At 36.3% G+C, this 15215-nt stretch overlaps 1 protein-coding gene across 1 annotated transcript in view; it reads left to right on the forward strand.

The window, feature by feature from the left end:
* LOC123562048 (uncharacterized) overlaps nucleotides 1–15215 on the forward strand; it is a 332465-nt gene that overhangs the window by 116573 nt on the left and 200677 nt on the right. Inside the window, exons 27-29 of the mRNA XM_053524913.1 lie at nucleotides 577–769; nucleotides 3613–3627; nucleotides 8778–8936. Of these exons, the coding sequence (XP_053380888.1) occupies nucleotides 577–769; nucleotides 3613–3627; nucleotides 8778–8936 (367 nt within the window). The remainder of the gene's footprint in view (nucleotides 1–576; nucleotides 770–3612; nucleotides 3628–8777; nucleotides 8937–15215) is intronic.

Consider the following 15215-nt stretch of genomic DNA (forward strand, 5'->3'; position numbering starts at 1 on the left):
ATAGAGAGGTTCATCATGACCAACAGATGACCCCTATTGATTTTGAGGTAAGTAGGTCAAAGGTCAAGGTTACAGTGACCCGGAACATTTAAACCAGTGCCAGGCAATTACTTGAGAATGCTTGGGCCTAGGATCATGAAACTTGATAGGGAGGTTGGTCATGACCAGTAGATGACCCCTATAGATTTTAAGGTCAGTAGGCCAAAGGTCAAGGTCACATTGACCCGGAACAGTTAAACTCTTTCCGGACAATACCTTGAGAACGCTTGGGCCTAGGATCACAAAACTTAACATTAAGGTTGATCATGACCAGCAGGTGACCCGTCTTGATTTTGAGGTCAATAGGTTTAAGGTCAAGGTCACATTGAACTAGAACTGTAGAACTTCTGTTTACAGTGAGCATATAATTTCTGTTCCTTGTGCAATTACTGAATGCATCACAGCGGGCATTTTTTGTTTGAAGAGCTCTTGTTGTTTTTGTTTCTTTTGAGCAGAAGAGAAGATATTGCTTAAATTCAGCCTGCAATTTACTTTAAATTAGATTGGAAATCAAACTTGTTTTGTCTTGATCTACAGGAGGCTAGAAAAGCTCGGGAGGCAGGTATAGACATGATAGTTATTGGTATCGGCAGTAATATATTTGAGGATGAGTTGGACACTATCACAGCAAAAAAGACAACAGGAGGTGTGCCACATAAGTTTATATTTTCAACAAGCGATCTGACTGATCCAAGCAAACTAGAAGATGTTCAGAATCTTATTTGTACTTGTAAGTATACTTTTATAGTACTTCATCGCTTTTCTGTTTTATCAAATAATGAGCAAGAAATGAGTGGCGCCATAAGAAAAAAACCAGCATAGTAGGTTTGCGACCAGCATGGATCCAGACTAGCCTGCGCATCCCCAGCTGGTTTTCTCATGGTGTGGCTCAAATGTCTGCAGACCTGTCTTTGTTTGAATCATAATTTTCAACGTTTCTTTTTGGGATAGAATTACGCCACAAATATGTTTATCTACTGAAGCCACTGTTTCTGACGATGGTCTCCAGTTGGTTCTGGGGTAAGGTTGTGCATAAATGATAAAGGGCATTATGGCCGTAAAACATCTCGTACATTGAAACCATTTCTATACTAATTAGGGAACTGTTAAATTCTCTAAGAAAGCCTTATAAAGCAGATGCATGAGATCTTCAAGTCAGGGGTGGCAAATTCAATTGTCCATATTGCCCAGGTTGTCCCAAAGCTTGTACGGACAAGTGAAATTTGACCAGAATTTACTATATAACTATCATACGGACAAGTACAAAAAAAGCAATTAATAAAAACAGACAAGCAAGTCAAAATCAGATTTCGCCATCCCTGAATTCTTGGCTCAAGATCAATGTCAATCTGGATGTCTTAGATCTAAGGAACCTTTTTTTTGTCTCTTGAATATCTTGATTTCTTGCATACCAGATGGGGATTTCCGGTATTTTTACTGGTGCTGGAAAAATCCATCTTACACCCTGGGGTGTAAGATGACTTTCGTGCTGTAAATGACGTATTACGAACTACATATATGTAGAAGATTTATGTAGTAATTTATGTTTTATTTAAAAAACGGAATAAAAGTTCAATAGCTTGACAGTTCCTATTGGTTCCTGATAGTATATTTGTCGATTCAAATCACGTTATTTGATCAAAAATTCATAACGTTACGCTGCAACCGATAAAACAAAGAATGTTTCTCATTGCAGAGTTGGTGCAGCCGTTCGGCGCATGCGCGGAATTATTATCAAATGGAACGCACGGCAAAAATACTCATTTTTTTGCATGTCCGCATGCATTTAGTGTATAATGTGCATAATATATTGACTAAAGGTTAGGGTTAGAATCACCATGGTTACAAAATATATACATTTAAGGTATTTTTGTTCAAATTTAGTTAATCCGGTATATACCGGAGTCTGTAATATATCACGGGCGCACCAACTCTGTATTTAGTCACAGCCTAAAACAAAACCGGGACTGAACATTGTTATTTGAAACGTCATGACGTCTTGCCTGTTTACGGACGTTTGTTTAAATACACTGCTATAAGAAATAGTTCTTAAAAGAAAGCTGCTCGATTGATTTTATTGTACCCCCCGACAACAAAGTTGTAAGGGGGGGTATACTGGTTTCAGGTTGTCTGTCTGTCTGTCCGTCTGGCCGTCTGTCCGTAGACGCAATCTTGTGCGCACCATCTCTCCTTATCCCCTTGACAGAATTTAATGAAACTTCACACAAGTGATCAGTACCAACAGTAGTTGTGCATGGGGCATGTTAGGTTCTTTTAGAAAAAATATTTGCAGAGTTATGGGACTTTGTTTTTTGTTACTATACTATATACATAGACACAATCTTGTGCGCACCATCTCTCCTCATCCCCTTGACACAATTTAATGAAACTTCACACAAGTGATCAGTACCAACAGTAGTTGTGCATGGGGCATGTTAGGTTCTTTCAGAAAAAAAATTTGCAGAGTTATGGGACTTTGTTTTTTTGTTACTATACTATATACATAGACACAATCTTGTGCGCACCATCTCTCCTCATCCCCTTGACACAATTTAATGAAGCTTCACACAAGTGATCAGTACCAACAGTAGTTGTGCATGGGGCATGTTAGGTTCTTTCAGAAATTTTTTTTGCAGAGTTATGGGACTTTGTTTTTTTTGTTACTATACTATATACATAGACACAATCTTGTGCGCACAATCTCTCCTCATCCCCTTGACACAATTTAATGAAACTTCACACAAGTGATCAGTAACAACAGTAGTTGTGCATGGGGCATGTTAGGTTCTTTCAGCGACAAAAATTGCAGAGTTATGGGACTTTGTTTCTTGTTAACATACTATGTACATACAGTCTGCATAATGCAATCTTGTGCGTGCCTAATCTACCAAACCCTTACACACAATTTAATGAAACTTCACACAAGTGATCAGTACCAACCCTAGTTGTGCATGGTGCATGTTACATTCTTTTAGATAAATATTCTGCATAGTTATGGGACTTTGTTTTTTGTTACTATACTGTATACATACAGTCTATATACATACAGTCCACATAATTATGCGATCTTGTGTGCATCAAATTGCAATGTACTGTGTCAGTGCATGCGGGGGGTACATTCATAACCTTTAGTGATAGCTCTAGTTTTTATTATTATTTCTTGAAATCGGTATGCAAGAAAAAGATTCTGTCACTGGTTATAGGTGCAGATGGAAATATCCGGCTCTCGGGTAACTGTTTAGGCGGTAACTCGGCAGGGAGCCTCGTTACCGCCTAAACAGTTACCCTGGAGGCCGGATATTACCATCTGCACCTACAACCAGTGAAAGAATCTTATATTCTTGTACATCTTGGATAATTTTTTTCTGCTGTTACTATTATTTCTAACCTGCCGTTGGATATTACATCATTATGAAAATGTATAATTTGCAAAAAATGTATTGAAAACATTAGCTTAATACTTATGTTCATATAGCATGGTAAACAAATTATAAAGTCACCTCCATAGCAAATTTTATCAATTTGAAAAAAAAACAACAACAACACACATTTATATTCTTTCTTACTTTTCAGTAATCAGACCTGGAGGTAAGTAACAGTATTTATTGTAGTTTCTGCAAATGGTACATACAAGGAAGCTGTATATTTAAAGTATCATTGTTCAAAGCCAGGCGTGACAGGAAAGGCCGTACCGGCAACAGTAACCATCAGAACAAATCAACACCCTTTACAATATTTACAAATTTATTTACATATTAAGATGATTATTTACAATGAATAGATGATATGAAGAAAAAAAACTGATTATAAGAAAAAAATAAAAGTTCAGTATCCCTAAAATATATAACATATGGTAAGCACCATAGCAAAACAAATAAGTCAGGGCATAAAACTGCTCCTTTGGGTACACCATACCTCCGTAGCCTCCCATAAATAATACGTGCTACTTATACAAAATATATGTGCTACTAAATTCAGACGTCACGTGATTAAAATACGTCACTAATTACTTCCATTATTACAAAAATTGCTTACTTAAAAGACTAAAGTCTAAAGTTAAAGTATGAAAAAGATATGAAAAGTATATGATGAAACATTATAGATACGGACATGATAAACTGCAGATATTATTTACAACTACAAATTAAAAAAATTCAATATAAATCAAACGTTATATCATAGTTGGTATCGATATAATATATAATGCCATACACTACAACGGACATTAATTAGATGTGCTATAGACTGGCACACAATTACAAATTACAATAATATATTACATACATGGTACTAGACTTGCCATATAGATTTATACATAACAATACAATGCAGTAATGGCGTTCCATAATTAACAAAATATTTGACATAAGTTTTTGAAACAGTGCTTTACAATTATCACGATACAAATTTCAGTATAAATCTAACATCTTATATAAACGAAACGTTTTAGACTCCTCGTTCTAAATAATTTACAAAAGTCTGAAAAATTTAATAAATTATCCTGACATACCGAAACTAGCCAAAATCATATGCCGAAAAGTAAATGTTACAGAATTCTGTAGAATGAACAAAAATTTACCAAATAAAAATCGTAATGCAAAAATCATACAAAAATCTAACAAATAAATTTCTTACCTCGATCGAGCATAAATTTCTAACAAGAAAATAATTCAGACATAGATTCGTCTATAATGTCGGAAGGTGGTGTGCGCAAGGCATATCTAGTCCAGTCTATTTAAAGGATAATGTCCCGCCAAATACTAAATTTCATGGGATTCACGGATAATCGGTGTGCTATGACTATTGTCATTTTCACGGGATTCACGATATAGCCGGGGAATCTAACTACTTTGGCGCAGATTTAAATTGACAATTTGAGGCCCATTATAGTGGTTTTGGGGATAAAAACATAAATTACAACTTATTATAAATATCAACTTTCTTATTACTGAACCAAATTTAATGAAATTTACATGGAAATTTAAGTTATGAAATACAGAAAAACATGAGAGGTATTTTATGCATGAAATCTGACATTTACCTCAATAACTCAAAAATTTACAAAAAGATGATGCAATACCTGCATTTACACTACAGATAAAATAAGGCCCGTATGTCAATTTGTGACACCAGGACAATTATGATATAATTATATTCCTTTTTGTGCTTTGAAGCTGTGATGCTGCTAATCCTCCTGTTGTCAGAACCTTAGAGAAGGCAAGTTGTGATTGAATTGTCTGTTTTCTGGCAAGTCTGTCCATCACACTACCTCAATATGTACTCAACCCCTACTTTTTCGGTCAAATTGAAACCTCACCAACATGAAGTAGACAAACTGTCGGACTTCCATTTATCTTTTTATCTTTAGATGAGTAAGTAAACCAAGAACAATAACTCAGAAGTATGGAGAACACAAGCATAAGTTTGTTGTAAATATTTATAACATATTGTTCTCAGTTTTTAGCTCACCTGAGCACAAAGTGCTCATGTAGAGGTATTGTGATCATGCTGTGTCTGTCGTCCATGTGTGCATCTGTGCGTCAAGTCATCCGTCGTCAACATTTGTGTTTAAATGACATCTCCTCCAAAATCACTGAATGGATTTTGATGAAACTTGGTCATTATGTTCCTTAGGTGGTCCTCTACCAAAGTTGTTCAAACAATTCTGCTTGGTTGCACATAGGGGCTGCCAGAGCTAAAAATAAAAAAAAATTTGAACGGCATCTCCTCAATGGTCCGATTTTGAAATAATTTCACACAAATAGTTCTTATGCTACCCTCTACCAAGATTGTTCAAATTATACCAATTCATCAATAAGCATGGCCGCAAGAGGGTATGGTAACTTTTCCCTATATGTAACTGTATAGAGGAAACTTTAAAAATCATATTGTATGGAACTGCTTGTCAGATTTTAAAATGTTTTTACACAAATGATCCTTGTGTGACCCTCTACCAAGATTGTTCTGATTATTTTGATTTGTCAAAACACATGGCAGCCACAGGGTGTGGTCACTTTTCCCTATATGTATATAGTAGAAACTTTAACAGTCTTCTTGTGTGAAACTGCAGGCCCAATTTTAGAATAATTTTACACAAATGGTCCTTGTGTGACCTTCTGCCAAAGTTGTTAAAATTATTTTGATTCGTCAAAAAACATGGCCACAAGAGGGCGTGGTCACTTTTCCCTATATGAATATAGTTGAAACTTAAAAAATCTTCTTTTGTGAAACTGCTAGCCCGATTTTATAATAATTTTACACAAATTGTCCATGTGTGACCTTCTACCAAGATTGTTCAAATTATTTTGAATCATCAAAAAACATGGCTGCCAGAGGGCGTGGTCACTTTTCCCTGTTTGTATATAGTGGAAACTTTAAAAATCTTTTTTTGTGAAACTTGGCCTGATTTTAAAATTATTTTGCACAAATTGTTCTTGTGTGACCCTCTACTTATACAAACACGCTTGAAGCCTTGTACGCAGGTGAACGCTTTAGGGTCAATGACCCTCTTGTTCAAACTCTTTTCACACTCAAATGAATACAGAAAGTAAATTTAAATTCTTCGAAGGGAATTTCATGTAACTTGATTCAATGATAAAATTGAAATAAAGGGAAAAGCACAAGAATCATAACTCTTTCTGGAATAAGTATAAAATTATACTCTTGATTGATTAGAAATGGTTCTCTTAGTAGTATTCAAAAGGATACATTGAGTGTTATTTATTACCACTGCAAGACTTTATTTGGGGAATGAATTACTTTTAATGAAGACTTTAGATTTGATATTAATCATTAAAACATATTGATGCAATAAAGATATCTGATCAAATGCTCAAAAGGTAAATAAATCAAGCAAGCTACAAAAAGCTAATCTTTCTTTACAGCATTTTCAAAAATTTCAGAAAAAGTAAATAGGAAATATACTTAGTGTTTGTTTATCTTCATCTTGTTTTTAGACATTAAAATTAGCTTTGCATTCATCAAATTTCTATTCAAACATTTTGCATTCAGTTACTAAAGTGTAACAGCCTTTTTTAGCTCACCTGAGCCAAAGGCTCAAGGTAAGCTTTTGAGACTGCTCAATGTCCGTCTTGCGTTGTGTGTCAACAATTTGTAAATAAAACTTCTTCTCCAGAACCACTGGGCAGATTTACACCAAACTTCACAGGAATGATCCTTGGGTGGTCCCCTTTCAAAATTGCCCTAAGAATTTAATTCCATCCAGAACTCTGGTTGCCATGGCAACTGAAAGGAAAAACTTTGAAATTCTTCTTGTCAGAAACTGTTAGCTGGATATCAAAACTTAATTTTGTAGAAATGATCTCTAGGTGACCTTCTACCAAAATTGCCTAAGCCATTCTGTTTCAGTAAAAAAACATGATCGCCAGGGGGCAGGGCTTTTTTCCCTATATGGCTTAATTAAAATTTCTAAAATCTTCTTCTTCAAAACCACTGGGCAGATTTACACTAAACTTCACAGAAATGATCCTTGGGTGCCCCCTATCAAAATTGCCCAAAGTATTGAAATCCATGCAGAAAGAAAAACTTAAAAAAACTTCTTGTCCAAAACCACAGAAGCTAGGGCTTTGATATTTGGTATGTGGCATCATCTGATGGTCCTCTACCAAGTTAATTCAAGTTATCCCCCTAGGGTCAAATATGGCCCGGCCCTGGGGGTGATAATTATAGTTTACGTAGTCTTATATAGAAAAAACTTTGAAAATCTTCTTGTCCAAAACCACAGGGCTTAGGGCTTTGATATTTTGTATGTAACATCATCTAGTGGTCCTCTGCTAAAATTATTCAAATTAACCCCATAGGGTAAAACATGGTCCTGCCCCGGGGGTCACATGGTTTATATAGACTTATATATGGAAAACTTTTTGAAAATCTTCTTGGCCAAAACCACAGGGCCTAGGGCTTTGATATTTGGTGTGTAGCATCATCTGTTGGTCCTTTACAAAGGTTGTTAAAGTTATCCCCCTAGGGTCAAATATGGCCTCGCCCAGACCCAAGTCACATGGTTTCCATAGACTTGTATAGGAAAAAAAATAAAAATGTTCTTGCCTGAAACCACAAGACTTAGGCCTTTGATGTTTCGTATGCAGTATTGCCTTATGGTCCTCTACCAGGATTATTCAAATTATTACCCTGGGTTGAAAAGAGGCCATTCCCTGGGGGTCCATAGTTTTGCATATACTTATAAAGGAGATACTTTAAAAATCTTCTTGTCTGAAACTGGAAGGCCTAGGTTTTTGATATTTGGTATGTTGCATTGCCTAGTGGTCCTCTACCAAGATTATTCAAATTATGCCCCTTAGTTAAAAAGAAGCCCCACCCAGGGTGTCCCAAGTTTTACATAGATTTATATAGGAAAAAAAAATCTTCTTGTCAGAAAGTTCAAGGCCTAGGCCTTTGATATGTGGTACGTATCATAGCCTAGTTGATTTCTAGCAAGATTTTTCGAAATATGCCCCTTGGGTGAAAAGTGGCCCTGCCTCTACCTACTTTCTTGTTTTTTAAGATACAGCCTTGAACTTTGGGTGACATGTACAGTTTTGCACCCTGCTCTTAAAACTGACTTTCAGTGACCACGAATGTGACCTACTGACCTACTTTCTTAAAATGTTAGCACCAGTTTGACATCTGATACATGTAGCTGATATTACTCAGGTGAGCGATCCAGGGTCATCGTGACCCTCTTGTTCATGTTAATACATGGATTTAACCTTTCACAGAATGCCCAGCTGGATCATTCAGAGACCCTGTTAGTTTGGTATGCAGTGTGTGTCCAGTTGGCACTTACCAGCCGTTAAGTGAACAGCTGTTCTGTAAGACATGTACACTTGGATATACTACGTCTGATCCTGGAGCAAGCATGGCCAGCCAGTGTATCCGTGAGTAATAATCTCTCTTTCATTTTCATTTCATCAATAATAGAAAGAAAAATGGCAACAAGTATTGAAACAGTCACTACAAAACGCCTAAAATCAGCAGATTTTACTTCAAGAAAAGGGAGCCTCTGCGGCTGCAATTATTAGTTAAAATGGCCGACTTCATATCAGTTGCTTCACCATTGTGGGTTTAAAATCTCAGAGCCCTCCAGCTGACTTTATGCAGAAGTTTAATAGTTCTACACATGTGTCATTCCATGCATAAAATAATACCCTGAAAGAGCACCTTGGGTCTTCTGAAAAGCTGGAAAGTACAATATAGACCTATAATTGTAGCAGTACCACCTCCCATAGAAAGAAAATTATTAGATTATTTCTCAAAATTGACTTTTTGTAAATGGACACATTTTCCAAAGAGAGAGCAGGATATTTTTCAAATTATGTATTCTAAGTATTTTCATGGCAGGTTTCTAAATAATAATACCAATATAAAGCCTACAAGTCTATGAAAGTGGTATAATTACAAAATAGTCTTTAAAAACTTGTAGGTTTATGTATTTCAGTTGTATGAATTTTCAGATTTGAGTGTATGGAAGTTCTAAATAATATTTATGTCTCCCCCAGGAGACATATTGTTTTTGCCCTGTCCGTCCGTCCGTCACACTTCATTTCTGAGCAATAACTTGAGAACCATTTGAACTAGAACCTTCAAACTTCATAGGGTTGTAGGGCTGCTGGAGTAGACGACCCCTATTGTTTTTGGGGTCACTCCTTCAAAGGTCAAGGTCACAGGGGCCTGAACATTGAAAACCATTTCCGATCAATAACTAGAGAATCACTTGACCCAGAATGTTGCAACTTCATAGGATGATTGATCATGAAGAGTAGATGATCCCTATTGATTTTGGGGTCACTCTGTCAAAGGTCAAGGTCACAGGGGCCTGAACATTGAAAACCATTTCCGATCAATAACTAGAGAACCACTTGACCCAGAATGTTGAAACTTCATAGGATGATTGGTCATGAAGAGTAGATGACCCCTATTGATTTTGGGGTCACTCCATCAAAGGTCAAGGTCACAGGGGCCTGAACATGGAAAACCATTTCCAATCAATAACTAGAGAACCACTTGACCCAGAATGTTGAAACTTCATAGGATGATTGTACATGCAAAGTTGATGACCCCTATCTATTTTGGGGTCACTCCATTAAAGGTCAAGGTCACAGGGGCCTGAACACTGAAAACCATTTCTGGTCAGTAACTCGAGAACCACTTGACCCAGAATGTTGAAACTTAATAGGATAATTGGTCATGCAGAGTAGATGACCCCTAACGATTTTGGGGTCACTCTGTGAAAGGTCAAGGTCACAGGGGCCTGAACATTGAAAACCATTTCCGATCAGTAACTTGAGAACCACTTGACCCAGAATGATGAAACTTCATAGGATGATTGGTCATGCAGAGTAGATGACCCCTAATGATTTTAGGGTCACTCTGTTAAAGGTCAAGGCCACAGGGGCCTGAACATGGAAAACCATTTCCAATCAATAACTTGAGAACCTCTCGACCCAGAATGTTGAAACTTCATAGGATGATTGTTCATGCAAAGTAAATGACCCCTATTGTTTTTGGGGTCACTCCGTTAAAGGTCAAGGTCACAGAGGCCTGAACATTGATAACCAGTTCCCATCAATAACTTGAGAACCACTTGACCCAGAATGTTGAAACTTCTTAGGATGATTGAAGATGCAGAGTAGATGACCCCTATTGATTTTGGGGTCAGTCTATTAAAGGTCAAGGTCACAGTGGCCTGTTCATGTAAAATCATTTTTTGGAAATAACTTGAGAACCACTTGACCTACAATGTTGAAACTTAATAGAATGATTGGACATGCAGAGTAGATGACCCCTATTTATTTTGAGGTCACTTGATCAAAGGTCAAGGTCACAGGAGCCTGAACAGTGACTTGAGAACCACTAGGCCACGAGTGTTGAAATTTAGCGGGATGACTGGACATGCCAAGTAGATGATCCCTATTGCATCCAACCATCAGTGTCTCTTTGACTTTCGCTCCTGACTCCTATTGACTTCTTGCCTATAGGACTTTGCATTGGGGGAGACATGCGCTTTTTTACAAAAGCATTTTCTAGTTGTCCTCAAAATTCAGGCTGAAATTAATTGTCATGCTAATGGTATGCATAAATAAAGATCATTTGTTAGTTTCAACTTAGGAGAAAATAAGAATAATCTCAACCCAAATAGAGGGGAATCAAACAGGGGCCTCCATGGCAGTGAAAACTTCCCCAAGGACTCGGACCAATACTCCCAAGGAGGAATGATTATTTATGTATTTGATGGATGTAAATATTCTGGTACCAGTTACAAACGCTTTTCAATTTTGTATTGGAAAATTAGTAAAACAAACTAATTTATCATGTGTTTCCATATAAGTTGTCCACCTTTTTTGAAGAAAAAAAGAGGTGATATAGGAATGGGCTGTGGCCTTCCAAGTGTTTGTCCATCACATGTTGTGTCCTTGTGTGCAGTCCATAACTGCCATCCATGAAGGGATTTGAAATAATATTTATCAAGGGATTTTAAAATGATTTTCAAAGTCCATTTAGATATTGCTTTCATATTTTGCATACTTGTTGTTTACCGTCATGACCCCAGTCTGTAAAAAGGAGGAGGCAACTCTATCAAGCATTTTGACTGAATTATGGCCCATTTTCGACTTAGAATATGCTTATTGTAATGTTAAAGTTTGCATACCACCCCAAATATTTTCAAAGTCCATTGAGATATTGCTTTCATATTTTGCATACTTGTTTACCATCATGAACATAAACATTGTCCAGTATGCAAACAAAGTATGTATAGGGACTGGGTCATTATACCCAAGGTCAAGGTCACCAAGGTGTTATACTTAGGTTATTTTTAAGGTTAAAGTTTTTCGGCAACCTTTGTTTTTCTGTCATATCTTTGTTACTATTGCTTATATCTTACTGTAACTTCACATAAACATTGTCCAGTATGCAAACAAAGTATGTACAGGGACTTGGCCCATTTTATCCAAGGTCAAGGTCACCAAGGTCTTATATTTAGGTTATTTTTAAGGTTAAAGTTTTTTTTTTTGCAACCTTTGTTTTTCTGTTATAACTTTGTTACTTTTGCTTATATCTTACTGTAAGCTCTCATAAACATTGTCCAGTATACAAACATAGTATATGCAGGGACTGGGCCCATTATACCCAAGGTCAAGGTCACAAAGGAGTTATACTTGGAATTATTTTTATGTTAAATTTTTTCGAAAGCTTTATTAATAGACATATATTCGGTACTTTAAAAGATAATGACTTGAAATTAAAAACGTTTGTTTATAATCATCATCTGCATGTGTGGTTACATACCCCATAACTCTAATTGTATTTTTGAAAGAATTATGCCCCTTTTGTACTTAAACTTTTTTTGCAATCTTCGCTTTCTGGATATTACTTTAATGCAATATAATATAAAGACTTGAAACTTAAAATGTATCTTTATCACCATCATCTGCATGTGTGGTAACAATCCCCATAACTCTGATTTGTATTTTTGACCAAATTATGCCCCTTTTATACTTAATTTTTTTTAACAAACTTTGTTTTCTGGACATAACTTTGGTACTATATAAAATAATGACTTGAAACTCAAAATATATCTTTACCATCATCATCTGCATTTGTTGTAACAATCCTAATAACTCTAATTTGTGTATTTGATGGAATTATGCCCCTTGTTGTATTTTCCTCTTACAGTAGAGGTCTCTTATTCAGACATATATTCATTTTACTATCAAATCCCCGAATAGTGGAGCGCGCTGTCTTACAGACAGCTCTTGTTATGGTTGGAATATCCCAGTTGATAGCCATCAAGAAGATGTTTAACTAAGATCCAAATAAATACTCAGCTTTTTAGCTCACATGTCACAAAGTGACAGTGTGAGCTTTTGTGATCGCGCAGCGTCCGTCGTCCGTGCGTGCGTGCGTCAGTGCATAAACTTTTGCTTGTGACCACTCTAGAGGTCACATTTTTCATGGGATCTTTATGAAAATTGGTCAGAATGTTTATCTTGATGATATCTAGGTCAAGTTTGAAACTGGGTCAACTGCGGTCAAAAACTAGGTCAGTAGGTCTAAAAATAGAAAAACCTTGTGACCTCTCTAAGAGGCCATATTTTTCAAGGATCTTCATGAAAATTAGTCAGAATGTTCACCTTGATGATATCTTGGTCAAGTTTGAAACTGGTCACATGCCATCAAAAACTAGGTCAGTAGGTCAAATAATAGAAAAACCTTGTGACCTATCTAGAGGCCATATTTTTCATGGGATCTGTATGAAAGTTGGTCTGAATGTTTATCTTGATGATATCTAGGTCAAGTTTGAAACTGGGTCACGTGCTGTCCAAAACTAGGTCAGCAGGTCTAAAAATAGAAAAACCTTGTGGACTCTCTAGAGGCCATATTTTTCAATGGATCTTCATGAAAATTGGTCATAATGTTTATCTTGATATATCTAGGCCAAGTTGAAATGGTCACGTCAGTCAAAACTAGGTCATAGGTCTAAAAATAGAAAAACCTTGTGACCTCCCTAGGGATATTTTTCAATGGATCTTATGAAAATTGGTCAGAATGTTTATCTTGATGATTCTAGGCCATGTTTGAAAGTGGGTCACGTACGGTCAAAAACTAGGTCAGTAGGTCTAAAAATAGAAAAATCTTGTGACCTCCCTAGAGGCCGTATTTTTCAATGGATCTTCATGAAAATTGGTCAGAATGTTCATCTTGATGATTTCTAGGCCTTGTTTGAAAGTGGGTCACGTGCGGCCAAAAGCTAGGTCAGTAGGGATAAAAATAAAAAACCTTGTGACCTCCCTAGAGGCCGTATTTTTAAATGGATATTCATGAAAATTAGTCAGAATGTTCATCTTGATGATATCTAGGTCAAGTTGGAAACTGGGTCACGTGCTTTCAAAAACTAGGTCAGTAGGTATAAAAATAGAAAAACTTTGTGACCTCTCTAGAGGCCATATTTTTCAATGGATCTTCATGAAAATTAGTCAGAATGTTCACCTTGATGATATCTAGGTCAAGTTTAAAACTGGGTCAGGTGCGGTCCAAAACTAGGTCATTAGGTCTAAAAATAGAAAAACCTTGTGACCTCTCTAGAGGCCATATTTTTCCATGGATCTTCATGAAAGTTGGTCTGAATGTTCACTTTGATGATATCTAGGTCAGTTATGAAAGTGGGTCACATGCATTCAAAAACTAGGTCATTAGGTCTAAAAATAGAAAAACGTTGTGACCTCTCTAGAGGCCTTATTTTTCAATGGATCTTCATGAAAATTAGTCAGAATGTTCACCTTGATGATATCTTGGTCAAGTTCGAAAATGGATGACGTGTGTTCAAAAACTAGGTCATTAGGTCTAAAAATAGAAAAACCTTGTGACCTCTCTAGAGGCCATATTTTTCATGAGATCTTCATGAAAATTGGTCAGAATGTTCACCTTGATGATATCTAGGTCAAGTTCGAAACTGGGTCACGTGCCTTTAAAAACTAGGTCCTTAGGTCAGTTAATAGAAAAACCTTGTGACCTCTCTAGAGGCCGTACTTTTCATGAGATCTTCATGAAAATTGGGGAGAATGTTCACCTTGATGGTATCTAGGTCAAGTTCGAAACTGGGTCAAGTGCCTTCAAAAACTAGGTCATTAGGTCAGATAATAGAAAAACTTTGTGACCTCTCTAGAGGCCATATTTTTCAATGGATCTTCATGAAACTTGGTCAAAATTTTTATCTCGATATCTAGGTCAAGTTCAAAACTGGGTCACATGAGCTCAAATATTAGGTCACTATGTCAGACAATAGAAAAAAACGACGTCATACTCAGTTCAAAACTAGGTCATGTGGGGACATGTGAGCGATTCAGGACCATCATGGTCCTTATGTTGAATACTGTCATGCTAAAAGTTAATGAGATTAAAATTTTATACAATATACATTTCCAAATAAGTACATAACTGAGTGCCGGGGTCTTTTTGTTCCTTTAACAAAATTTAATAGAATATATGAAACAAGAATAACATCTTAAAATATTTCTTAAATTTAAATGTGAATAACCACCTCTGAAGGTTGAAATCAAAGAATGCTTGTCCCTAAGAAAGATCTATTTTCTGACCAAAACAAAGACTAACAGTACTCGAAATACATCCATGAACACTGTTCATATTATCAGAACTTA

The sequence above is a fragment of the Mercenaria mercenaria genome, chromosome 2 (assembly GCF_021730395.1).
Source record: "Mercenaria mercenaria strain notata chromosome 2, MADL_Memer_1, whole genome shotgun sequence".
Classification (NCBI taxonomy): Eukaryota; Metazoa; Mollusca; class Bivalvia; order Venerida; family Veneridae; genus Mercenaria; species Mercenaria mercenaria.